This window comes from Cokeromyces recurvatus (assembly GCF_025118155.1).
Source record: "Cokeromyces recurvatus strain NRRL 2243 chromosome Unknown BX663scaffold_1, whole genome shotgun sequence".
Taxonomy (NCBI): Eukaryota; Fungi; Mucoromycota; class Mucoromycetes; order Mucorales; family Mucoraceae; genus Cokeromyces; species Cokeromyces recurvatus.
The window spans coordinates 821,378-843,853 of NW_026251387.1; the positions used below are offsets into that span (position 1 = coordinate 821,378).

The 22,476-nt window shown below is 30.3% G+C and overlaps 12 protein-coding genes across 12 annotated transcripts; 5 read left to right on the forward strand and 7 right to left on the reverse strand.

Annotated features, from left to right (window-relative positions):
• The first annotated feature begins 58 nt into the window (after window positions 1-58).
• BX663DRAFT_10459 (P-loop containing nucleoside triphosphate hydrolase protein) lies at window positions 59-1,440 on the forward strand. Its single transcript, XM_051521471.1, has 3 exons — window positions 59-567; window positions 619-1,245; window positions 1,362-1,440. Exons 1-2 carry the CDS (start codon window positions 174-176, stop codon window positions 1,203-1,205), a joined length of 981 nt encoding a protein of 326 aa, XP_051387742.1. The 5' UTR covers window positions 59-173; the 3' UTR covers window positions 1,206-1,245; window positions 1,362-1,440.
• A 209-nt stretch (window positions 1,441-1,649) lies between these two features.
• Window positions 1,650-2,472, reverse strand: BX663DRAFT_10392 (uncharacterized protein). Its single transcript, XM_051521470.1, has 6 exons — window positions 2,398-2,472; window positions 2,249-2,333; window positions 2,106-2,174; window positions 1,966-2,043; window positions 1,809-1,899; window positions 1,650-1,717 (listed from the first exon to the last, which is right to left on the reverse strand). The coding sequence occupies exons 2-5, from the start codon at window positions 2,265-2,267 to the stop codon at window positions 1,826-1,828; spliced, it is 240 nt and encodes a 79-aa protein (XP_051387743.1). The 5' UTR covers window positions 2,268-2,333; window positions 2,398-2,472; the 3' UTR covers window positions 1,650-1,717; window positions 1,809-1,825.
• Window positions 2,473-6,550: 4,078 nt separating this feature from the next.
• BX663DRAFT_491942 (uncharacterized protein) lies at window positions 6,551-7,046 on the reverse strand (the record flags this gene model as incomplete). Its single annotated transcript, XM_051525148.1, has 1 exon — window positions 6,551-7,046. A coding segment is annotated over exon 1 (397 nt), but the record flags the coding sequence as incomplete, so codon positions are not given.
• Window positions 7,047-7,406: 360 nt separating this feature from the next.
• On the forward strand, window positions 7,407-7,709 carry BX663DRAFT_482040 (uncharacterized protein; the record flags this gene model as incomplete). The annotated part of the gene is made up of 1 exon (XM_051524388.1): window positions 7,407-7,709. The coding sequence occupies one exon, from the start codon at window positions 7,407-7,409 to the stop codon at window positions 7,707-7,709; it is 303 nt and encodes a 100-aa protein (XP_051387745.1).
• A 1,085-nt stretch (window positions 7,710-8,794) lies between these two features.
• Window positions 8,795-9,306, reverse strand: BX663DRAFT_491944 (uncharacterized protein). Its single transcript, XM_051525149.1, has one exon. The coding sequence runs from the start codon at window positions 9,087-9,089 to the stop codon at window positions 8,844-8,846; it is 246 nt and encodes an 81-aa protein (XP_051387746.1). The 5' UTR covers window positions 9,090-9,306; the 3' UTR covers window positions 8,795-8,843.
• BX663DRAFT_557013 (uncharacterized protein) lies at window positions 9,145-9,666 on the reverse strand (the record flags this gene model as incomplete). The annotated part of the gene is made up of 2 exons (XM_051531747.1): window positions 9,464-9,666; window positions 9,145-9,403 (listed from the first exon to the last, which is right to left on the reverse strand). Coding segments are annotated over exons 1-2 (327 nt in total), but the record flags the coding sequence as incomplete, so codon positions are not given.
• A 228-nt stretch (window positions 9,667-9,894) lies between these two features.
• BX663DRAFT_491946 (uncharacterized protein) lies at window positions 9,895-10,776 on the forward strand. The gene has a single exon (XM_051525150.1). It carries the CDS (start codon window positions 10,116-10,118, stop codon window positions 10,668-10,670), a length of 555 nt encoding a protein of 184 aa, XP_051387748.1. The 5' UTR covers window positions 9,895-10,115; the 3' UTR covers window positions 10,671-10,776.
• Window positions 10,777-11,092: 316 nt separating this feature from the next.
• BX663DRAFT_491947 (uncharacterized protein) lies at window positions 11,093-12,133 on the reverse strand. Its single transcript, XM_051525151.1, has one exon. The coding sequence runs from the start codon at window positions 12,112-12,114 to the stop codon at window positions 11,161-11,163; it is 954 nt and encodes a 317-aa protein (XP_051387749.1). The 5' UTR covers window positions 12,115-12,133; the 3' UTR covers window positions 11,093-11,160.
• A 322-nt stretch (window positions 12,134-12,455) lies between these two features.
• Window positions 12,456-15,721, forward strand: BX663DRAFT_445687 (uncharacterized protein). Its single transcript, XM_051523671.1, has 2 exons — window positions 12,456-13,256; window positions 13,335-15,721. Exons 1-2 carry the CDS (start codon window positions 12,611-12,613, stop codon window positions 15,623-15,625), a joined length of 2,937 nt encoding a protein of 978 aa, XP_051387750.1. The 5' UTR covers window positions 12,456-12,610; the 3' UTR covers window positions 15,626-15,721.
• Window positions 15,722-16,480: 759 nt separating this feature from the next.
• Window positions 16,481-18,448, forward strand: BX663DRAFT_412852 (uncharacterized protein; the record flags this gene model as incomplete). Its single annotated transcript, XM_051522312.1, has 3 exons — window positions 16,481-16,648; window positions 16,748-17,824; window positions 17,906-18,448. Coding segments are annotated over 3 exons (1,788 nt in total), but the record flags the coding sequence as incomplete, so codon positions are not given.
• A 1,421-nt stretch (window positions 18,449-19,869) lies between these two features.
• BX663DRAFT_411838 (uncharacterized protein) lies at window positions 19,870-20,121 on the reverse strand (the record flags this gene model as incomplete). The annotated part of the gene is made up of 1 exon (XM_051522300.1): window positions 19,870-20,121. A coding segment is annotated over one exon (252 nt), but the record flags the coding sequence as incomplete, so codon positions are not given.
• A 194-nt stretch (window positions 20,122-20,315) lies between these two features.
• Window positions 20,316-22,233, reverse strand: BX663DRAFT_464116 (nucleoside phosphatase GDA1/CD39). The gene is made up of 2 exons (XM_051524010.1): window positions 21,927-22,233; window positions 20,316-21,837 (listed from the first exon to the last, which is right to left on the reverse strand). The coding sequence occupies exons 1-2, from the start codon at window positions 22,057-22,059 to the stop codon at window positions 20,555-20,557; spliced, it is 1,416 nt and encodes a 471-aa protein (XP_051387753.1). The 5' UTR covers window positions 22,060-22,233; the 3' UTR covers window positions 20,316-20,554.
• Window positions 22,234-22,476: the final 243 nt, after the last annotated feature.

Sequence of the window (22,476 nt, forward strand, 5' to 3'; positions counted from 1 at the left end):
AAACAACTAGAAACTATCAAGTTCAGAAAAAAAAAAAAAAAAAAAAAAAACCAACAGTAAAAAAACCAATAAAAATAGAGAGTCACAATTAGCATAAAAAAAAAACCAAATGAAATTAGCCTTCCTTCCTTCCCTCTCCCCAGGGCTCTCCTTTGTAATCACATTAACTTTTAATGGCCAATAAGTTCATTCCAAGAACAACATTCCCATATGATAGAATCATTAATTGGTTTCCTGGCCATATGGCAAAAGGATTACGTTTAATTTCAGAACGTTTAAATTCAGTTGATCTAGTTGTGGAAGTGAGAGATGCACGAATTCCACTTTCCTCTGTCAACCCTAATTTCGAAAAATTAGTTGGTAGACGACCACGACTGATTGTATACAATAAATTTGATTTGGCTAATCAAACAACAAAGAAGCCTCTTCTAGAGGCTTTTAGTAAACATGCACCTGCAACACCTGTAGTTTTTACAAACTGTCAAACAGATTCAAGTGTAAAGGAGATCTTGAGATATGCTACCAAACTTGCACATCCTATACCCCAAGTTACGTTGATGGTTGTTGGTATGCCTAATGTCGGTAAATCATCGTTGATTAATTCATTAAGAAGAGTAGGTGTTGGTAAAGGTAAAGCAGCAGCAACAGGTGCACAACCAGGTATTACTCGAACTGTGATAGGCACTATTAAAGTACTTGAAGACCCTACAATTTATTTAGTTGATACACCAGGCGTTATGGTGCCTTATCTCGAAGACCCCATAAGAAGTTTAAAAGTAGCCTTGACAGGTGGTATCCGAGATCATTTATCAGACGAACAAATTATGGTTGACTATTTACTTTACCGACTAAATAACTTTGAGGCATATAATTATGCAACTTGGTTTAACTTGCCCAATCATCAGCCTACTAATGATGTGAATGAGTTATTAGAAGGCGTAGCCAAACGTATAGGGGCTATTGTAAAGGGAGGTGAACTGGATTTGAATATGGCAGCAAAATTCTTTTTAAAATATTATAGAACTGGAAAATTGGGTCAATTCACACTTGATGATGTAAGTCCTCAGTCTTTAGATAAATTCTTTGAGACACAAAAGATGTACACGACCTCAAACGGCCAAACCATAAGTAGAAGACAGGAAAAGAAAGCCATAAAATTAGAACAAAGAAAGAAGAGTAGAAAGGAAAACCAAGTTGCGGAATAGATAGGAGAAATTACATTTAAACCATAGACCGAAATAAAAGGTCTCTTTCTTTCTTTTTTTTTTTTTTTTTTTTTTTTTTTTTTTTTTTTTTTTTTTTTAACCCAAAAGCATAAAGAATTATCTTCTATTATACATTTAAATCATTACTCTTTATAGCCTACAGATCGATCATATCTCTTCAAGACATATTTTAAATAATCTGACAAGTAAGGGTATCTTGAATATCTTCTTCTAAAGACGTCATAGAATGCCTTAAAAAAGATTTGTAGATTCTTTGATTTGTTTATACCCTTCGGTGTCATTGGTATAATGATTTGTCCCAAGTGTATAATAATTTCTAATAGGGAAGATAAGTTACAGTTCTTTTACTCTATTATTATACATGCATACTTTACCTAAAAGACATCTTTCATCTATATAACCAATTATGCTTTTCGCCAATTCAGTTGCTTGTGTTTCTATTTTCAATGCTGCAAATTGAAAATTATCATACAAATTCCTGATTAAAGTTTCTTTTGAATTCATTTCATGGTCCATTAACATATCATAAAAGTTTGATTTAATGGCTCTAATAGCAGTTATTAAAATAAGAGAGCTGCTTACATTATTTTAAATGAATATTACCTAACACCACTATTTAGTAAAGTCTTTGAAGGTTGGCAACTATATTGGACAGTCAAACTGGAAAGCACATCTTTAACAATATGTTAATCACAAAAAAAAAAGGATATACATATAACAATTTTTTTTCCCTTTTTACCTAAACGCTTTCGTTTGGTTGTATCAATAGAGATATCTAACGTTTTTGTATTCAACTTGAACCCAAGCCAGGGAAATTCTATATATTAACAAAAATGTTTATTAGCAGATATACATAAAGAATAGACCAGTTAGTTTTACCTTCTATATCAATTATCAAATTTGACATGCATTTATCTTTATTTGCTGAGATTCCGTAATCAGAAATGCCTGCACATATATGAATGATAAATAAAAGGTTCCCAAGACTTTTTACCATCTTTTTCTCCTTTCTTTTCTTTTACCTGCAAACATTGTATTCATGAATTTTCTTGCATATTGACGGTTTTTTGTAATATACAAAAAGTCATCAACATAACTGAATAATATCTATCGAAAAGAAAAAAGTAAATAAATCCGTTATTATATTTTATTCAATTATTTTATACTTTACTCCACTTTTATCTTCCTTCAAAAACGACAGTTTCTCCTTTTCAAGTTGACCAAAGAAAAAACTAACTCATGGTTATATTTTGTAAATATAGTTGAATTTATATTGCTATTTTTTACCTGCATAATGAAGTAGATAAACAAGATCCCTGAGGAATACCACGCTTTCTTTTAAAGTAATCATTTCCATACTATATTAAATAATAATTAGCATTTTTTTTTTTTTTTTTTTTTTTTTTTTAATTTTATTAATTCGATTCTATTTTGCATTACCTTCACATAATTGGATACTATACTTTGTTTAAGCAAATAACGAAGCTCATTTGCGTTTGTAGTAAGGTGATATGTATTCTATGGAAATATACATATGTTAATTTGATCTTTACTGAAATTAATAAGAATATTATAAACTAACCAAATCCACCATAATGGAGCCCTTATGAAGACCTTTTATGTTGCTGATAGAGTCTTTCATATTATCCATTGCACTTGCTATAAGTTATAATTTTAGTAGCAAAGCATATATGTATAATTTTATCATAATATCTTACCTGTACTAAAAGAAACAAACTCTTTTTTTATAACAGAATTTGAGAATGGTCGAATGTTTTTTACCGTCTTTCTCATATATTCATTCTATATAAAAATTGATAATTAGAACCTATTAGAATTATATTCCTTGTTTTTTTTTATAAAAAAAAATCCATTACAGATTTTAGAATATTATCAACTATAGACAGAAGCTTTTGTTGATCAATATTATCAAAGCAATTAGTGATATCTATCTTGACAAAATAAAATCTGTATAAAATACATTAGCTCAAAAAAATAAAATAAAGATAAAATAAAAATAGATTCATTCACATACTTATCTGTATCTGAAGTCTTCATTATCTGCTTATACGCTTTAAGTCTGTTATAAAAAAGACCGCGATCTAATACAGAACTTCCTACACTTTCCGGGTCCTGTTCCTATTATATATATATTGTTAGTATGATATGAAGAAAAAAAAATAGGATTATATCAGTTTTACTTTCTCAAAGTTAAGTGCATTTAAAGCAGGACTTAGTATTTTATTTGTATCAAGGTCTTTCACATCATCTTTCGTCTAATATGAATGAATATAATTAGTAAAGAATAAAGTTTTATTTTTTAGTCAAGAACTTACATAATCTTTAGTATAACGCATATTCGTTATCGTTCTTAATCCACTCGTTTTTGGCATGAATCGAAGTTTTCCAACTCCTAGTGGACTATAGGCTAATTCAGCCTTAAAACAAATGAGAAAAGAATTAGATTATTTATCATATATACAGTACAAAATTGACTTTACCTTGTCTTTTAGTTTGGTGTAGTAGTTTTCGTCAATTAATGATTGTATTTGCTCTTGACAAATAACTTCCCATACATCTCTTCTATAATACTTTAGTTCCATACCATAATCTGCATGATCTGTAACATAAAAGAAGGACTATATATGCATATATTATATGAGTATTACATAAACATATATGTATATTAAAACAATTATTTACTCTTATTACTGGTATAATATAATCAGTAAAAACCCATTCCAAAGCTTGTTCAATTAATTCTTCTCGTTTTCGCAATTCTGTAGGCACTACTCTTTGATCTTTGGAACTTTCTGACACTACCCAGGTACAATCTAAGGTCTAATATGTATATCTTAGTTTTTATTATATATTAAGCAAACTCTATATGCTATCAAACCTTAAACTGATATATAATCTCTGTCATTGACATTTTCTCAAATTTTCTTCTAGAGATAAAATGTTTAATATCTAAGTCAAAGCCTTTTAGTTACTGTGTTTCTTTTCCCTTTCTATCTCTCTTTCTTTCTTTACCTCTGCAAATAATATTAAAATTATGTTGTGATCCCCAAAATTCTAATGGAAATACTTTTTCTAGTACTTGTTTGATAAAATGAAATACCTAAATCGTATCCAACATGTTAAAACTAATATTTTTTTTATTAAAAAGCATCAAAAAATACCTGGAAGTGAGAAGTAGATGCCGTAGAAATAGTTACATCTGAGACCTGTTTTTATTTTATTTTATTTTATTTTTCCTTTTGTATTAATCATACATGTTATGTGTTCAATTTTAATATAATTAACAAACCTTCTTTGGACAGTTTCTATTCAATATTGTCATAAAATGTATTGTTTTATTATTTTTTAAAATTTTCTTCATTATTTCATTAATAGTAGTGCAACGCTTATAAAACTTTTTCTATAAAAGAGAGCGAATTTCAGCAATAAATCATGTATATTTTTAATTATAAATTTTAACCTTTCGATTAGAACTTGTAAATTCTTTTGGAAATATTTTAGAAAGACACATTTCCAAGCGCGTTTCTTCGTCGTAATTCTTCACTGTTTGGAACAAATCTAAGTATAAAAGGTTAGTTTTGTACGAAAGACAAGCAAATAAAATAAAACAAGTCAACGTACGATCTTTAGGTAATGCCATGATAACTTTATTTGTTTGTTTGTTAATTCTACTTCCAGAATATAATAATGAACTTCGATCTATTTGAATTGTATTTGCTTTATCTGTATTTAATTTTCTCCTCTTTATTCTATCATTCGACTGAAGCTGTTCTTTTAACTTCTTTTTCTGACGTCTACATAATTTTATCTTTTTCTGAGGGACTTCATTGTCTTCTTGTTGTTTATGTTTACGTTTTCTATCATATAATAGTACGTCTAAATGCTCTTTTAAATCTTTTTCATGTGCTCCAATGTCAAATAAAAATGTTTTTAAATATTGATTTACAATAGGTTTACATGCCTTTAACTTTTCTTCTTCACTATCATGATGCATATTTATATTTTGGGATAAAGAAGGGCCTATGATATAGAAAGATATACAAATATATAAATCCTCTATTTGCATATATTCTTTCAATAGCTTACCTGCAAGCTGATAGTAAACATCATTAACTGATTTACGCAAAACAACTGTATCTAAAAGTAAGCGACAAAATTCATCTTTTCCAATACTTTACAATAATTTAGTAAATATGAGTTATATATTATTGTGTTAAGTATTACCATTCAAGTAAAATAGACCATCCTTTCGTTGTTCTAATTTCATCAAAAAAGGTATTTACGGATCTCATTTGTATTGTTTTAGAATACTATTCAACATAAACGTATCATTGGTACCTTTTTACCATAATTTATTATAATATATAAACTAACCTTTTCTAGTTTACATCCTGTGGTTAACATATTTTTATTTTGCCAGTTTGACAAAAGGAACACGCATAGTTCAGTCAAGATCTAAAATAAACATCAGCATATGTGATCTTTAAACTGAATTTATTTATTTTTTTTTTTTTGCTGTACCTTTTCTATATTATCAGCATCATGTGATAAGACAAAGTTAGGTTTATTGCAAAATATGCTTGATTTTTCTAATGGCTTGGGTATAGCAATAAGGATCTCATTGACAAGTTTTTGTAATTCACGTTTATCTTCATTAGATAATTTCAAATTGTTGATCTTTAATCCAAATTTTTCATTTAAATATTGAACAGAAGAGAAGATTTTATTAAAATATTTAGGATAAGCTTTCATGTTTAAAGATATGACAAAAGATATGTGTATAAAGAAAAAGAAAATGACTTTTTTTTTTTTTTTTTTTTTTTATTATTATTATTATCTTGTTGCACCTGAAGAAGTAGAGTATTTTTTGGTTGAAATCCAGACAATGCATTTTTTTTTTTTTTTTTTTAATTTTAAATTAAATTTGAGATTGTAAGCATTGCTTAAGTATCTCTCAAACATATCAACAAAATAATGAGTAAAGCCCCTTATATAACTTTATAAACTAGCATCACATGATTCAACTATTCTTGTCCTTGAAATTTCCTTTTCACTAAAATAGCTATTCTATAAGATGGAGCTTGGAAGATAAATAAATATATACAATCTCATAATTCTAAGCAAAGTACAAATTCATTATTTATTTATAGAATATATTGAATAAATATGCTTTATTTACAAAAAAGAAGAGAGAATTGATAAAGAGAAGAAATGAAGGAAAATAATTAAATATAAAAAAAATAGGTTATTATATAGTATATTACATTAAAAAAAACTTGTATAAGATGATTTCTATCATTTTCTTTTTTTTTTCCAATATGATATTCATGAGCATTTATGCTAAAAGAGCTAAGGTCACATCACCATGTACTCGTGCTTTAATAGTAATTTCAACTTCAAGATTAAGATCAAGACGTAAGCTTAAAGGGTTATCACCTTTTCCTCCTCCACCACCAGCACCACTTTGTTGTTGAGGAGGCTGTTGCATTTGCTGCTGTGGAGGACCTCCAACAAAACCGTTTCCTAAACCTGATACAGCATTTGCTGAATTACCAGGGACTAAATCCATAGGTGATGACTTTGACTTCTTCTTCTTTTTTGTCTTTTTCGGTTTCTTTTCCTTCTTTGTCTTTGTTGAATCCTTTTTTGGCTTTGGAGTATCAACTTCCTCTTTTTCAGAATCACTGACTTCTCTTATCTTTTCATTATCTTTATCCGTTTCCTTGGCAGGTGGCATTTTCTCTTTCTTTCTTTTTTTTTTGTTTAATTAAGGAAAGCGGTAGGAAAGGGTTAAAGAACTAATCAAATGTGTACTTGTTTTTTCCCTTTTGGCTTAATAATGAATCCCATATAAATAAATAAATACAAAATAAAATGACAAAAGAATGACAGCATCATCATTCATCTTTGAGGGATCCACTCTTATTATCCATTTTTTTCTATTTGTACTCTTAAGGAACTTTATCTAATTACATCATTTTTTTTTTTTTTTTTTTTTTTTTTTTTTTGGTAACGGAAAATATTAATAATAAAAAACAGGAACTAAACTTTTATATAAATAGTGGTAATAATTAACATATAAATCAAAGCAATAAAGAGTCAAATAATAAAAAGCTTATTCCCTTTTCCTTTCGATTTTTTTTTCTGATAATAATAAACATGTCTGATAATACAAACACTACTCCTACAGCTACGAAAAATCAAAAAAAGACATCCACAAAGAAAAAAAAGAAGAGTAAACAAACACCTAATGAACAGCAGTTAGCCTTGCTACAACAACAACAACAGCAACAACAGCAACAGCAAGCTTTGCAGCAACAGCAACAGGCGCAACCTCCACAACAACAAAGTGGAGGCAGTAATAATAAAATGCCAAGTGTTCGTTTGGATTTAAATCTTGAAGCTGAACTCTATTTGAAAGCGACTGTTCATGGTGATGTAACTTTATCATTGCTGGCTTAATACATAACTTACTTTTATACATCCACTCTGTTATTTTTTCTTTCTTCATAATCCATAAAGCATATATTATATGTCTATACGTGTAATTAAATATAATAAAATAGTAGTATATCTTGATATCTGTAACCCTTTTTTTTTTCGTATAAATCACTTAATTACGTGACTCTTGTCGTTAAATATAATCAAATACAAGTACTAGGCCATCTTTACTACTTTATATATTGAACAGCTTTTATTATTATTATTATTATTATTATCAATGATACATAGCAATTTTAGCTTATAGTTATTTCCTTATAAAAATGATGATACACATTAAGGAAAATCAAGTGGGATATTATCATTTATCTTTTCTTAAGGAATACATAAAGATTTAACTATTGATTAAAATGAATGAAGCAGAAATAATAACCTAATTTACAGAAGAGAATGTTAATCATATTTTAATCAAGTGATCTTATGCAATTACTATAATACATATATTTCTATACATTATAAAACTATATTATTGGTTGTTATTACTACAACAAGTTAGGAATTATGACATATGCAATAATTCATGATTCAGCCTAGAGAAATTAGTTTAGCTCAAAAAAAAATAAAACGAAGTATTCTTCATTTCTAATAAAGTTAAGTATATGCGCAATATTGTTTGATCTAGAATAAACTTTTTTAGACCTATTTTATTTTTCTTAACAATAAATCTGTTGGATTAAGAAAGAATTTCATTTAATATGGGATGACTTTGGCCATATTACTTCTAAAGATAGATAATGATACTTGGGGGGAGGAATTAATTTTATATAAGAATAGTGCTTAACCTTATATATAGCCAGTCCTTTTCATTTATACATCTATTTGGTTACTCTAATATACATAGAGCTATAATAAATGGAGCCAATTACATAATACTTAATAGTCAACTTGTTATTATCAAACGATTTAATTGCTATTTATTAATATTATTAGAAGCATTATATGTATACAAAGTATATAGGAATAGATGTAAAATATAGTTATTACATTAGAAATAATTTTATAATAAAATAATAATAAATAACTAAGGATAATATGTATTTTGCAAAAAAAAAAAAAAAAAAAAAAAAAAGAACTCAAACTTTAAAGGATATATTTTTATACAAAAGTTATTTTTATAGGGCCTTTAATTCTTGCTTTTAATCGAATACTTGCATCAAGGTTAATATCAAGCCGTAATCGTAAAGCATTACTTTTTCCACCAGCAGCATTAGGATCTTTCGCTAATTCAGGTGATGACGATGACAGTCTTTCAGCACATTCCTTAAGTTGCTGTTGAGGATCTGGCCTTGGTAAGCTTTCTGAATACTCTTTCAGTGTCCGTGCCTGTTCCTTGGCTAACATCTCTTGTCTTTTATTTGGTTTATGTAATCTTCCTGAACTCACTTTCAGCTTTTCGGCTTGCTCTTGTGCTAATAATACTTGCTTTTCATCTGGCTCATGTAATCGCCTAGAATATACTCCTAGCCTTTTTGCTTGCTGTTTAGCTAGTAATGCTTGTTCCTTATCTGGCTCATGTAATCGCCTAGAATATACTCCTAGCCTTTCTGCTTGTTGTTTAGCTAGTAATGCTTGCTCCTCATCTGGCTTATGAAGTCTATTTGAACTTTTCTTCAAACTCTCTGCTTGCTGTTTAGCCAAAAGCTGCTGTTTGTTATCTATTTTAGTTAATTTTGAAGAGGTATCTTTCAACGCTTTTGCTTGTTGCAGTTGCTTACTTTCTATATGATTAGCTGTTCTATTTTGACTTGTGTTAATATAAGCTTGTTTTGGGGGGATTTTTTCCATTGCAATATAACATTTATAATATATAAAAAAAGGGGCAATAAACTAATTTTAATATAGAAACATGATTATTATTAATAAAAAAAAACGGGAAAATTTTACTGTCCTGAAATATTATGTAATAATATAAAAAAAAACATAAAAACAATGATCTTATTTTCATATCATCACAATGGCAACAAATGATTATCAAGGAGAAAAACATGACTTCTAAGTTTATTTTTATTTTCTCCGATTAAATTAAAGTTTAAGTTTATAAAAAAGGGGTAGGAATTAGATAAAATGACATTATGTTGTTTCCCTGGACACCAATTACGTTATAAAATTATATTTGTTTCTTTTTTTTTTTTTTTTTTTTTTTTTTTTTTTTTTTAGTATTCATCATAACAATGAATAATTACGTTTGTATACTGTCAGTTTTTTTTTCCTTCTTTAAGTTAAGCCTATTATGTATAAAATTAAAATCAATGTTCCTTAAGGCTAATTTTTTTTCTTCTTTTCTTAACTTATTCTTAAGCAAGAAAAAAAAAACCCTTCTTCATATACACATACACATATACATATATATATATACATTTATAAAAGATGCCCACAAATAGCTCCATTCCTGAAAAACAAGCATCCAAACCAAAGGAAAATCAACCTCAAAAACCCAAAGAAGAGGAAGCTAAGGGCAAAAAGAACAATAAACCTGAACAAGAAGCAAAAAAGCAAACTAATAAATTAAAGAATGATAAGAAACCTATTAAAAAGGAGGTAGATGATAATGATGACTCAGAAGATGATAGTGAGGAAGAAGAGACTGATTCAGACGAAGAGACTGACTCGGAAGAAGAAACCGATTCAGAAGAAGAATCCTCAGAAGAAGAAACCTCAGAAGAAGAAGAAGAATCAGATGAAGAAAAATTAACTCCACAACAAATTGCTCAACTTCAGAAGCAAAATAGTCTTGCACAGGGTATTGCAAATAATGCTAATAATATAGGGAACACTGCAAATTCTGTGGCCGATACTGCTTCTAATGCTGTTAGTGGAAAAAGCGACCATCCTCTTAGTCTTCGACTTGATCTTAATTTAGATGTTGAAATCGAACTTAAAGCCAGAGTACATGGTGATGTTACTTTAGCCTTACTTCGTTAATGATCTGTTTTTTTTAATTTGTTTTCAACTTTATTTTCCTATCATAAGTGTATATTTAATCATCATTAACATTAATATCGAATAAACTTTTGTTTCTTGTAAATAAGTAAATACAAAATACTATAATCCTGTTGTACATATATCCTTTTTTTTTTTAAAAAAAAATATAATCAATATTATATGAAGCTATCGTTTAGTTTAATACTATATAAAATAATTCTTACTTTAATAAACATGATTCAAATTAAATAAAAGTGATTTATAGTACTTTTTTATTATTGTTACTATATTATAATATAGGACATAGTAAATTTACAAAAAAAATAAAATAAAATAAAATAAAATAAAATAAAATAAAATAAAATAAAATAAAATAAAATAAAATAAAATAAAATAAAATAAAATAAAATAAAATAAAATAAAATAAAATAAAATAAACAAATATCAATTATAAAAGGTTTACAAAGGAAAAATAAAATAAAGCAACACATTAATTGCGAGGGATACGAATGGTAAAAGTGATACCTGTCTTTGTAGCATCAACCTTGACGATAATATCATCTTTATCTCCATTATTAATTCTTATCTTGTTTTCTTCATCATCGCCCTCATGAATAGTGGATTCTTCATCTTTATCTGATTTCTTCGACTGTTCATCTTTATCAGGTAAAGGCTCTGAACTAAAGTTTCCGTAACTTTTCATCATGTCTCCAATAGGAAGCTCAAAAGACTGATGTGTACCATTTGTCTTTTGATCGAACTCAGATTTGACCTCATTATATGTCTCTTGAACTGTATTTTGAATAGTTTCCTTACTTACCCCTTCGCTCTTCTTTTCAGTCTGTTGTTCTAAACCATTTAATCGTTGCATTAATCTACGATTATATTCCATGATAGCGTTCATTGTAATCAAGGCATCATTATCACTGTCTAATGGGTTATTGCCATTATCAATAATATTATTTTGAAGCTTTTCAGTATAAGCCTTGATCCTGTTTTGAAGATCATCAAACATGTCCTGGGCTTCCTCTGGCGCATTCTCTGTTTCATTTTCTAATTGTTTTGTTGTGTTCAAGACTTGTTCAGTGACATCTTGAGCTTGATTAGTAGCATCTTGGACTTTGTCTTCAAGAGCATTGTCAGTGGCATCTTGGACTTTATCGTTCACATCGCCTACCACATCAGTGGCCGTGTTTTGAACTTGATCAGTGGCATCATCCACGTTTTCGATAGCATCATCCGTTGTCTCTCCTACAGTAGATGGCTCCTCAACCGGTAATTGTTTCTTAGCTTCCTTTGCAGAAGATTTAACCTTTTTGGTAGTGGACTTTACAGGCTCACCAAGAGAATCGACCAATCCATCAGATCGTCTTGAAGATTTCTTACTTTTCGAACTTTTACTTGGTTTTTTCTTCTTTTCAAGTAGACCAATTGCAGAAGACATGTTATAAAATAAATAATAATAATAATAATAATAAAAGGATAAATGTAATATAGCTTTTTATGTATGTCATAATATACCATTGAATTTAAATTCCCCCCAAAAAAATACGAAAACTAACATACGTTTGATTATCGTCATTTACGTTCTTTTTTTTTTTTGTAACATTTAAAGTTTTTTTTTTTTTTTTTTTTTTTTTTTTTTTTTTTTTTAAGTTTATTTTAACTATAGTGATTTATATATGAAGTAATAAAATTTAAATGTATGGCAGCAATAACGTAGTATAAAATCAAATATATAAAACTAATTATTCTATTCTATTTTATTTTATTTTTTAAATATATCCATATTCATCTACATATATAAATATATTTGGTCTATATTTTTGAACAAAAAAAAATATATATACATATTTATACACATATAAAGAAAGCATATTAAACGTATTACAAAAATTCTTGAATTATTTTTTATTATACCGTATTTAACGAGTCGTGCAATGAAAAATCAACAAAGAAAACAACAAGAAGCAATGGCCAGAGCTGTAGCAGAAGCAGCTGCTAAACAAAAGAATAATGACCCCTCTTTAGCCGATCCATCTTCAGAACAGCAACAGCAACAGCCTGAAACTATGAATTCTGATAAGCAGCAAGGATCAACAGAAGATACTGATGACAATAACGAAAAGCAAAATGAAGAAAATTCTTCTAAGCAACAACCTGAAGACAATAAAGATTCTGAAGAACAACAGCCTGAAGACGATGATCAGGATAACACATCTGACGATGATGATTCAGAGGAAGAATCCGAAGATGAGGATGAAGAACTTTACCAGCAAATGGTTGGTAAAAAGGTCAATAAGCATGGTCTGGTCGTTAATAAAAAGACAGGTGATATTCTCGGCAAACTTATTGAGGGTAAATTAAAGAGAGTTTCTGGTAAGAAGGTTGGCGATCATGGTGTTATTGTTAATGATAAAGGGAAAATTATTGGAAGAGTCGAACCAATTAGAGAAGAAAGTGATGATGACGATGATGATAGCGATTCTCAAGAATCTGAAAATGAACAAGATGATGCTCAAAATACAGAAGAACAGGAAGGAACCGTAACTGAGAACTCTGAGGAAATACCAGAAAAACTTGAAGGTACAAAAAAAAAGTCGTATATTGTATGCGCGTGTGTGTGTATGTATGTTTTAAGCTTACATTTATTTATATTTCTAGAAAATAATGCAAATGCTGAGAAGGAGAAATCGGATGATAATATTGAAGAAACTGTTGAAAATGATACTCAAGATGATAGTAATGATGACGTCGAAACAATTAAGAGTAATACCAATGGTGCCGAAAATAATGTTAAAGATGATGTTAACTCTGCAAATGAAGATGCCCAAATAGCTACGGAAAATGCTGAAGAAGAAGCTAATGATGCTCCTGTATCTACTAATGATGATGCCGAAGAAGCTACTGATGCGGCTGAAGATACAGAAAAGGATACTACCGATAAGGATATTAAGGATATTGATGGTGGTAAGGATCAAGAAAAAAATGATGATACTGTCGAAGAAAAGCAGCCTGAAGATGAAGAATCTATCAATGAAGTTGATAAAGATAATCAAGAGTCTGTAAATGAAAATGATACAGATGAAGACATAGGAGACGAAGAATCAATTGAAAATACTTTAAATAAGGATAACTCTGATGAGAACAATTCGGATGAAGTTAGTTCAGATGAAGATAGCAAGGGAGTAGAAGATGATAAGCCTTTTAACCCCTATGATAAGGTTGATGAAAATTCTCCTGAAGTTAGAAAGTCAGGTAAAGTTGTTGATATGGAAGATAATGTTGTCGGTACGGTTGATGCAAGTATGGCACCTAAACTTGCTGGTTTTAAGGTTGACCCTGATGGCAATGTTATTAATAATGAAGGCCATATTATTGCCAAAGCAGAGCTATTCAAAAATGAAGATGAAGATAAGCCATTTAATCCTAATGAGAATGTTAACGAAGACTCTCCAGAGGTACGAAAATCTGGTAAAGTAGTTGATCTTGATGACAATATCGTTGGCTACATTGATAAAAAGATTGCACCCAAATTGGCTGGATTCAAAGTTGATCCTGATGGTAATGTAGTTAATCCCCAAGGTGATATCGTTGGCCGAGCTGATATGATCAAACCAGAAGAGCCAGAAGAACCTGAAGATGAAAATAAACCTTTTAATCCCAATGAAAGTGTTAATGAAAACTCACCTGAAGTTCGCAAGTCTGGTAAAGTTGTTGATATGGAAGATAATGTTATTGGTGCTGTTGACAAAGAAAGAGCTCCTAAACTAGCTGGCTTCAAAGTTGATAAGGATGGTAATGTAATAGATAACGAAGGCCATATTGTTGCAAAAGCTGAGCTTTTCAAAAGTGAACAAGAGCAAGAAAAAGAATCCTCGAGTTCCAATGATGCAGTAAATGAATTCTCTCCTGAAGTTAGGAAATCTGGTAAGGTCCTCGATATGGATGATAATGTTGTTGGTTATGTTGATAAACGTCTTGCTTCCAAGTTTGTTGGTTTCAAAGTTGATGATGAAGGTAATATCTTTAACAATGAAGGCCATATTGTTGGTCGTGCTGAAATGGTTAAAGAAGAAGAAGAAGAGGAAGAAGAAGATAAGAATAAGCCTTTTAATCCAAATACTATGGTTGATGAACATTCCCCTCGAGTCAGGAAATCTGGTAAAGTCATTGATGAAAATGACAATGTTGTTGGTACTGTTGATAAAAGTGCTGCTCATAACTGGGAAAACTATCCTGTCGATGATGATGGTAATATTATTGATAAGGATGGCCATATCGTTGGTAAAGCCAAGATGATAGGACAAAAGACTGAAGAAGAGCGTCGTAAAGAAACTGAAGAGGCTGATGAACGTAAGATTGCAGATCAAATGTCTCAAGCTATTCAACAATCACTGGATAAAATCAAGCCTATACTTAAAAATATAACTGATACTATTGATAGTGAAGAAGCAAAATCTGAAAAAGATCGTGACGAACAAAAATTGGTTGAAAATGTGAAACCCTTAATTGAACAAGGCTCTGCTATTCTTGAAGAATGTAATGGAGCTATTCGTGGGCTTGATCCTTTAGGAAAGATTGCTAAACAAGCACAGGCTAAATCATCAGCAAGAAAAGCTACACCTGAAGAATATCATTTGGCTGAACTTCTAGCGCAGCTTTCTGGTGAAGTTACTACAACCATTGATAGAGCGAAGAAAAAGATCAGAAATATGCCTCATGCAAATAAAGAACTTAGTCCTTTGTGGAATATCTTACAGAGTCCTTTATTGCAAATTCTTTCTGCTGTTGGATTATTGTTAACTGGTGTGTTGGGTCTTGTTGGTAACATTCTTAATGGTCTTGGTCTTGGTTCTATTATCAACAGTTTATTAGGTGGAATTGGTCTTAATAAGATTCTTGAAGGCTTTGGTTTAGGCAATGTTTTAAATTTAGGTGGAAAAAAGAAATAATTGATTATCGACTTGATACTTTTTATTACTCATTTATAAACTTTTGTTATTTTATAAAAATTATTATTTTATGTATTGTTTTCAGTTTAAATAAAGCAAATGTCTATTTTTATTTTACTTTATTTATTTATTTTTCGAGTGTAAAGTATAATCTTTCATATAAATCATGATTGTAATATGTTCTAGAAATACACAAAGAACGAAATACCATTATTTATTGATAGATTAAAGTAGGTAAATAATAACTAATTGAGGGTCTTATTTTTTTTTCCAAAAAAAAAGACAAAATTTAAATATCTTAAGCTAACCTTTCACATAAAAAGACAGTAATGCAAATCCCATATTTTGAAAGCAGAAATCCAATGCCTTTGAGTCTAACTGAGTCATAGAGTGAAAAATACGCAAAACAAAAAAGGAAATAATGTGTTATATCTGTATAAAAAAAAAACTTACATTTCTTAAACAAAAATTGCTTACTAATTATATCTATGAAATACTTTATTTTTCATTCATGTCTTATAAATCAATAAAAAAAAGATATAATAAAAATACGCATCAAGTTTATTCCATTTATTTATTTTGAATTAAAGACATGCATCTTCGTTATCAATTTGATTTACATTGAAATTCTATATCTTTGATAATAATTTAAAGTCCGTATATAGTCCAGCAAAATTTAAAAAAATTGTATTTTGTACAACAAGCCAATTACTTTATGAAACTTTTTTTTTATGTTGTTTTCTTTACAGATATACAAATATACACATATATGTATGAACATATATATATGAGATGGCAAAAGATTCAATAGTAGAAAGGAAAATAAAGACTACAACGTATAAGAAAAAAGAAAAGAAAAATACACCTGAAAAGGACATTGAATCATTACAAATAACATTTTATGAAATTGAGTCTTGGATTGAAAAGACAACCCCTCTTTTAAATCGCTTGACTAAAGAACTTGAAACAGCTTCCGATCGGTTAAATAAATATAAAAAAGAATTCTCTCCAACAAAAGCAATAGTAGCTGAAAAGCAAAATATTACGACAGTAAATATTCAACAACAACTACGGCAACAGTTATGGGAACAAGATTTAATAGAGAATCATGAATCACTGCAGGCTTTTAACGTCATTAAAAATACCAATAAAGTTTTAATGACCTCAACTAAAGACAATTCAATAAAATGGATATTATCATTTCAGCCTGGTAATATTTTAAGACTAGATACTAATATTACTAGCATTGAGCAATTAATACAAGCAGTACAAAAGATACGTTTATTACAATTGGAAGAAGCTGTTGATACAACTTATTCGAATATAACAGCATTACAAGTGCCAGCCCTAACATTATCTGAAGAAGATGATACAGTACTCGATCTACTATACTCCTTTCCTAGTTCATCTACAAATTTGCCACAGGATGTGATCTCCTTAGATTACTGGCAATATGCTACAGGCAGACGTCCGGAAATTTGTCTCGAAAATTATCGACATTATAGAATGAACTTGAATGGACTTACCAAAAATATTTCACCAGCTGCACTTAACTATATTGGACAAGTGTTTTGGGACTGTTTACATCCTAAATTTTCTTCAGATTGGAAATCCTTTTGGGACAAATTAGATAATTCTCCGAGAAATCAAGCTTGTATTGATTCCGGCTTGGCTATGCTCTTTTTACATGTTATACGCCATGATAAACATATTTGTGAAAATGCTCAAGAGATTGCAGGATTTTATTTTGACCGTGCTCGAGATAAATTGATGGAGTTCTTTGATGAGCCTCCTGACTGCGTGACACTCGAAACACTGTTAAATCTTATCATGTTTTGTCTCATTTGTAAACGTTATACGCAAGCAAGGATTTATATTGGACTTTGCCTAAATATGATTGCAGAGCTTGGTATTTATAAAACAAACGGTTTACCTACAGATAATCTGATTTTGCGTAGGAATATGATAAAATTATTACTTCTCTTTTATTATTATGATTGCTCTTTATCTGACTATGTTGGAGAATCACCCACTATTGATGATTCAATATTTGATATCAGTTTTTATGAAATTTGTACACTAAATGATACACTTTACGAACTTAATAAAGCCAAGAATATAAATCTTCAAATCGATTTTGATAATGGCAAAACTCTCGTCAAGGAATCTTATTTTGCTCATTCTGTAGAGCTTCTCAGAGTGACTAAGTAAATAAAATTACAAATTAAATATAGTGCTTCTGTAAAACAGCTGCTATCTCGAGAAAAGACATTGAAAGAGTGGCATAACCGGGTGCCTATGGATATTTTTAATTACGAAGATTTTGACTATGATCAATTAGAGCAGATGAAACTGAAAAAGGTTAGAGAAAGAGATATAGTTACACACATGGATACTACAAGTATACGAGCTCAAGCATCTTTATTATTAAAATTACAATATGAAGCTCAATGGATTATTTTGCATAAAGCTATTCTCAGCAGTATTCGACGTTCAAAAACTACTGATTACACATCACCTTCTTTATTATACCAAGAACAAAGATCAAGCAGGATATGTTCGGAATCAGCAGATCTTATTGTTAAATATTCTGAAGTTTTTACTCGTTGTTTTGGATGGTGTGTATCCCAACAAGTTATTGTATGCCTTTACCATGCTTCAACAGTGTATTGTGGGCATGCTTTAGAAAAAAATAACTTTGAGTTAAAAAATAGAGCAAAATTTATGATTCATAGAATTATACGTATATTACAGACATGTACAATTATTTATAAAGGACTTCCTGATGATATGACAGAATGTCTCTGCGAATTTTTAAAGAAATGTGGAATGCATAATAACCTTGAATGCTCATGTAGTTCTTTTGATTCGTTTAATGATGATACCAGCAGTAGTCTACTGATGTTGGATGAAGCTGCTATAGACATTTATCATGATAAAAACATATCTTAATGTATTATATAATATATATATTTTTTTAACAGCAAGTTATTTTATTTATTATAACAGTATAAATTATTATTACACCTTTTGTCAAAATGATGTCGCAAGAAAAAAAATTAAAAAAACCAGTGTTGCATACTGGATTTTGCAGTCATTTTGCGTCGGTGCGTTACCATGTCGATTTTTTTTTTTTTTTTTTTTTTTTTTTTTTTTTTTTTTGCGTCTGGCCAAGGGATATTTTTGCATTACATCTATCGACGATTGATGAGTTTCTTCAAACGCTGTGTAAATGAAGCGAGAAATCTCTAAACCATAGGTCAAAAAACATAAAAGTGTAAGGTAAAATAAAAATTGCAATATCATCAATATCGTCACACACACACACACAAAAAGTTTTGGGTTGGTATGAAAAAACCAGTTTTAAAGCGAATTTTTGTATTTTTATTTTTTTGAAGTGCATGCAAACTATTCACGAGATAAAAAATTGGAGTAGCCCTGGCTGATAACTCTTTTTAACAATTGCTGATAGTGATTAGAAATCATTTTTTTACTTTGTGGTATATATTCTTCAAACTATGGCTATTTGAGTACTCTGTGAACAGGCCCTTCTTCTTTCCTTCTTCCTAACAGACAGACCAATTCATTCGACCATTATTATTCTGTTTCCAAGTATTGACAAATGCAATCAACTTTTCGTTTTTGAAATTTGTAGAACAAGAAGCACCATCAAATCCTTTAGGAAGCTCCATTGGTGTTGTTGCTTCTGGTGGTGTGCTGCTTGATCCCTGTTTCATTGTGTCGTACTTCCTTTTGAGACTCGCGCTATAGTGTTGCCCTGCATCTGCGTATCTTTGCACTTGGTTGGGGTTGTCAAAGACGGTCGATAATATTTTCTCAAATTGACTTTGTGTTGCTTGGCAAATCGTTCGTAAGGCTTCCAATTTGTCATTCTCTGCCTTCCTGTCGTTTTTGACCATTTCCATAGCGACCAAGTACAGTTTTGTGACGGTTGGGTCATCCCATCAGTCAATACTGATGATACTTTGCTGACCAGACATCAAAAAATGGGCAAAGGCAACCAAAGGGTCCAATGTATTGATATCACGATTGTCAATAAAAGGATCGATACTCTGTTTGGTCAGCATGAAGCAACTAGTTACGAAGTGGCAACAAGGTGTTTCCAGGAGGTAAGACTTGTTTTAGATAGGTTTGAAGAGGTCCCTAAGGACTTTGGATTCTGTTTTTGAGATACAGACGATGAATAGGATTGGGAAGATGTGGAAACGCTTGTACACGTTCAGTCAGTATTGGACAGCTCGGCACATAAACTCACGTGTCACTGTGTGCTGTATTTCCACTACTACGGGGGATAAGTTGGCAAAATCCGCTGAACGAGGCAAATAGAGAATGTCACGCTCTGTATCATCGATAAACATATTGTCACCGGTTATATAGGTGCCTGCAGGGACTCCCAGAAGCGAGGTGGTAATCAGGTCGATAGTAAACTGATTCTTAGCCACGATTTTACTAATTTGATCCGTACATGGCATATAGTCGCGTGGCAATTTGTATTGTAACAACTCTTCTGGTATTAGAAAAAAAAAAGAAGACATTGTTAATAAGTTTCAGCTTGGGTTTTTGTATTCTATTTGCCTTACTCATTGTTATGGCAATTTGAGGAAAGAGGTAAACAGACAGTGTCTCCAAAAAAAAAAAAAAAAAAAAAAAAAAAATCGACATGGTAACGCACCAACGCAAAATGACTGCAAAATCCAGTATGCAACACTGGTTTTTTTTACTTTTTTTCTTGCGACATCATTTTGGCAAAAGGTGTATTTTTTTTCCTTTATTTAATTTAATTTATTTATACATTTTAACTAATTTATGCATTGCTCCCCCCCTTTTTTTTTATGTATGTATGCAAGCATTATATTACAGATGTATATATTTATGGCATCAAATAAATAAAAGTTTTATTTGTAACTACTACACTCTACATAATTGATTATTATTAAGCATAGCAATAGAAGCACCTAAACACCATCCTGTCTCTGCATTATTAATTTTCTTTGCAGTACGTACTATACGTTCAGGAGAGATATCATAACCAATACGCAATAAAGCGTGTGTATAAGTCAAATCTAGACAATAATCCGGTGATTCTTTTAAGATATGCAAGGCATTAGGTACATGTTTAAGAGCCTCTATATCACGACTACAGACTCGGTTTGCCAATTCTCCAAACTCGCGTACAGTAAATTCCTGAGGTAGTCCTAGTGGTTGTGTTAAATCATAGAAGAATGAAAACACGTATAAATCACGATCTATGAATGTCTCCTCTAAAGGAGGCTGGTATATACCGTCAAATGAACATGGTGCTAATGGACACACCTTTTCTTTATTAAATATCTTTTCGATAATACCACGACAAGCTGCATGTCCAGCACCAGTACCAATAAGTTGAATATCCGTCGATATACTCTCATTTTTCCAACTAATTACTTCTGTATAATTTTCGGGCAAGCAAGGATGATAGATCTGCCCAAAAGGTAATCTATCTTGCCATAATTCAATTACTTTTGTCTTTATCATTTTTCTCGCTTCCTTTAAACCATATCCAAGGTATGAATGTTGGTATAAATTATATCGATGATTTGCATAATCCAATTCATATAAATGGTCGCCAGGTTTTATACCTTTGCCAGCAGAGATAGGAAATTCTGGTTCGAATACGATTTGCGTAGAGGCACCACCTAAATCAAAAGTTGCTACAGATCGTGATAAAGAGGATGATTTAAAATTTCCTAAAAGATAATTCACCGTGATCCAAGCATAAACTCCTTCATCTTTACCATCCATAATTTCTACACTTGAGATAGGGAAAAGGTATTGTGTTTCAAGTCTTCTACGTACCGTATCTAAAATGACTTTACTCTTCTCTTGCCCTAAGAGACGTAATCCAGCTGTTGCCTTAACAGCAATAGGTGTACACCGCTGTAATTTTAGGGGAACATTATCAACTGCAATTTGAAATAGTTCTTCTAAGGAGTCTGCTGCTCTTTCAGGATCATCAAACGAAGAAAGACCAGGTTCTAACATATGAAAGACTTCATTTTCAAGCTCTGGTTCCTCTTTACAAAAATTAAATTTGTAAATATGAACACGGGAACCAGAAGAACCAGCATCAACCATAACTGCATATTGAATGAGTGGCTTTCCTGGAAATGGTACTGAACAATGCTCTGAAAGTAAGTCTTGTGTAACTTCTACTGGTAATATAGGTTAAAAAAAAAAAAAAAAAAAAGAGAGTATAGCCTATACAATCATTGCCGCAAAAATACACAAGTATATTTATTACCAGAATTAATATTCCTAAACTGAATTATAGATTGATAAGAATCATTTGGTATAAATGCCCATAGTAATAAAAGGAAAATGATGATTATGCTCGTTGAGATGAAAACTCGTTTTTTATTCTGAATTGATGACATTTTCTTCAACCAATTTTTCCGATGGAATTGTTGTTGCTTAACATGGATTGAGTTCTGTCGCTGATGAAGCGAAGAAGGTGAAGGAATGGATACCAGTGAATAATCTGTCGACAAAATGATGATTGTTTAATCTATTTGTAGAAAATAGATTATTATTATTTATTTAGGAAAAAATAGAAGCTGAAAAAAAAAATCTAAAAATATGAATTATATAATTTAGTTGGAATTCCTGCAAATATTAACATGTAACATTATTCCTTTTACATCTTTAACGACAAAATATGGGAACATTTAAGAAAAGACTATAAAAAGGCTATTATGAGAGCTTCTATGAAAATAATAATAATTCAAAAACTGGATACATTCAATAGTTATTCTTATGATGTAAAATTGAATATAGACGAATTCTCTATAAAT

Bases quoted from the DNA above. Each gene is read 5' to 3' on its own strand.
- BX663DRAFT_10459 (XM_051521471.1), top strand. From the start codon at position 174: ATGGCCAATAAGTTCATTCCAAGAACAACATTCCCATATGATAGAATC. The intron at 568-618 runs GTATGCCTAATG...TAAGAAGAGTAG, and splicing joins AGTTACGTTGATGGTTGTTG to GTGTTGGTAAAGGTAAAGCA.
- BX663DRAFT_10392 (XM_051521470.1), bottom strand. The intron at 2,044-2,105 runs GTAAAACTAACT...GTTAATATATAG, and splicing joins TTTGATAATTGATATAGAAG to AATTTCCCTGGCTTGGGTTC. The intron at 1,900-1,965 runs GTAAAAAGGGAA...ATATTGTTAAAG, and splicing joins AACCAAACGAAAGCGTTTAG to ATGTGCTTTCCAGTTTGACT.
- BX663DRAFT_491944 (XM_051525149.1), bottom strand. From the start codon at position 9,089: ATGTTAGCCAAGGAACAGGCACGGACACTGAAAGAGTATTCAGAAAGC.
- BX663DRAFT_491946 (XM_051525150.1), top strand. From the start codon at position 10,116: ATGCCCACAAATAGCTCCATTCCTGAAAAACAAGCATCCAAACCAAAG.
- BX663DRAFT_491947 (XM_051525151.1), bottom strand. From the start codon at position 12,114: ATGTCTTCTGCAATTGGTCTACTTGAAAAGAAGAAAAAACCAAGTAAA.
- BX663DRAFT_445687 (XM_051523671.1), top strand. From the start codon at position 12,611: ATGAAAAATCAACAAAGAAAACAACAAGAAGCAATGGCCAGAGCTGTA. The intron at 13,257-13,334 runs GTACAAAAAAAA...TTATATTTCTAG, and splicing joins AATACCAGAAAAACTTGAAG to AAAATAATGCAAATGCTGAG.
- BX663DRAFT_464116 (XM_051524010.1), bottom strand. From the start codon at position 22,059: ATGTCATCAATTCAGAATAAAAAACGAGTTTTCATCTCAACGAGCATA. The intron at 21,838-21,926 runs GTAATAAATATA...CTATATTACCAG, and splicing joins GTTTAGGAATATTAATTCTG to TAGAAGTTACACAAGACTTA.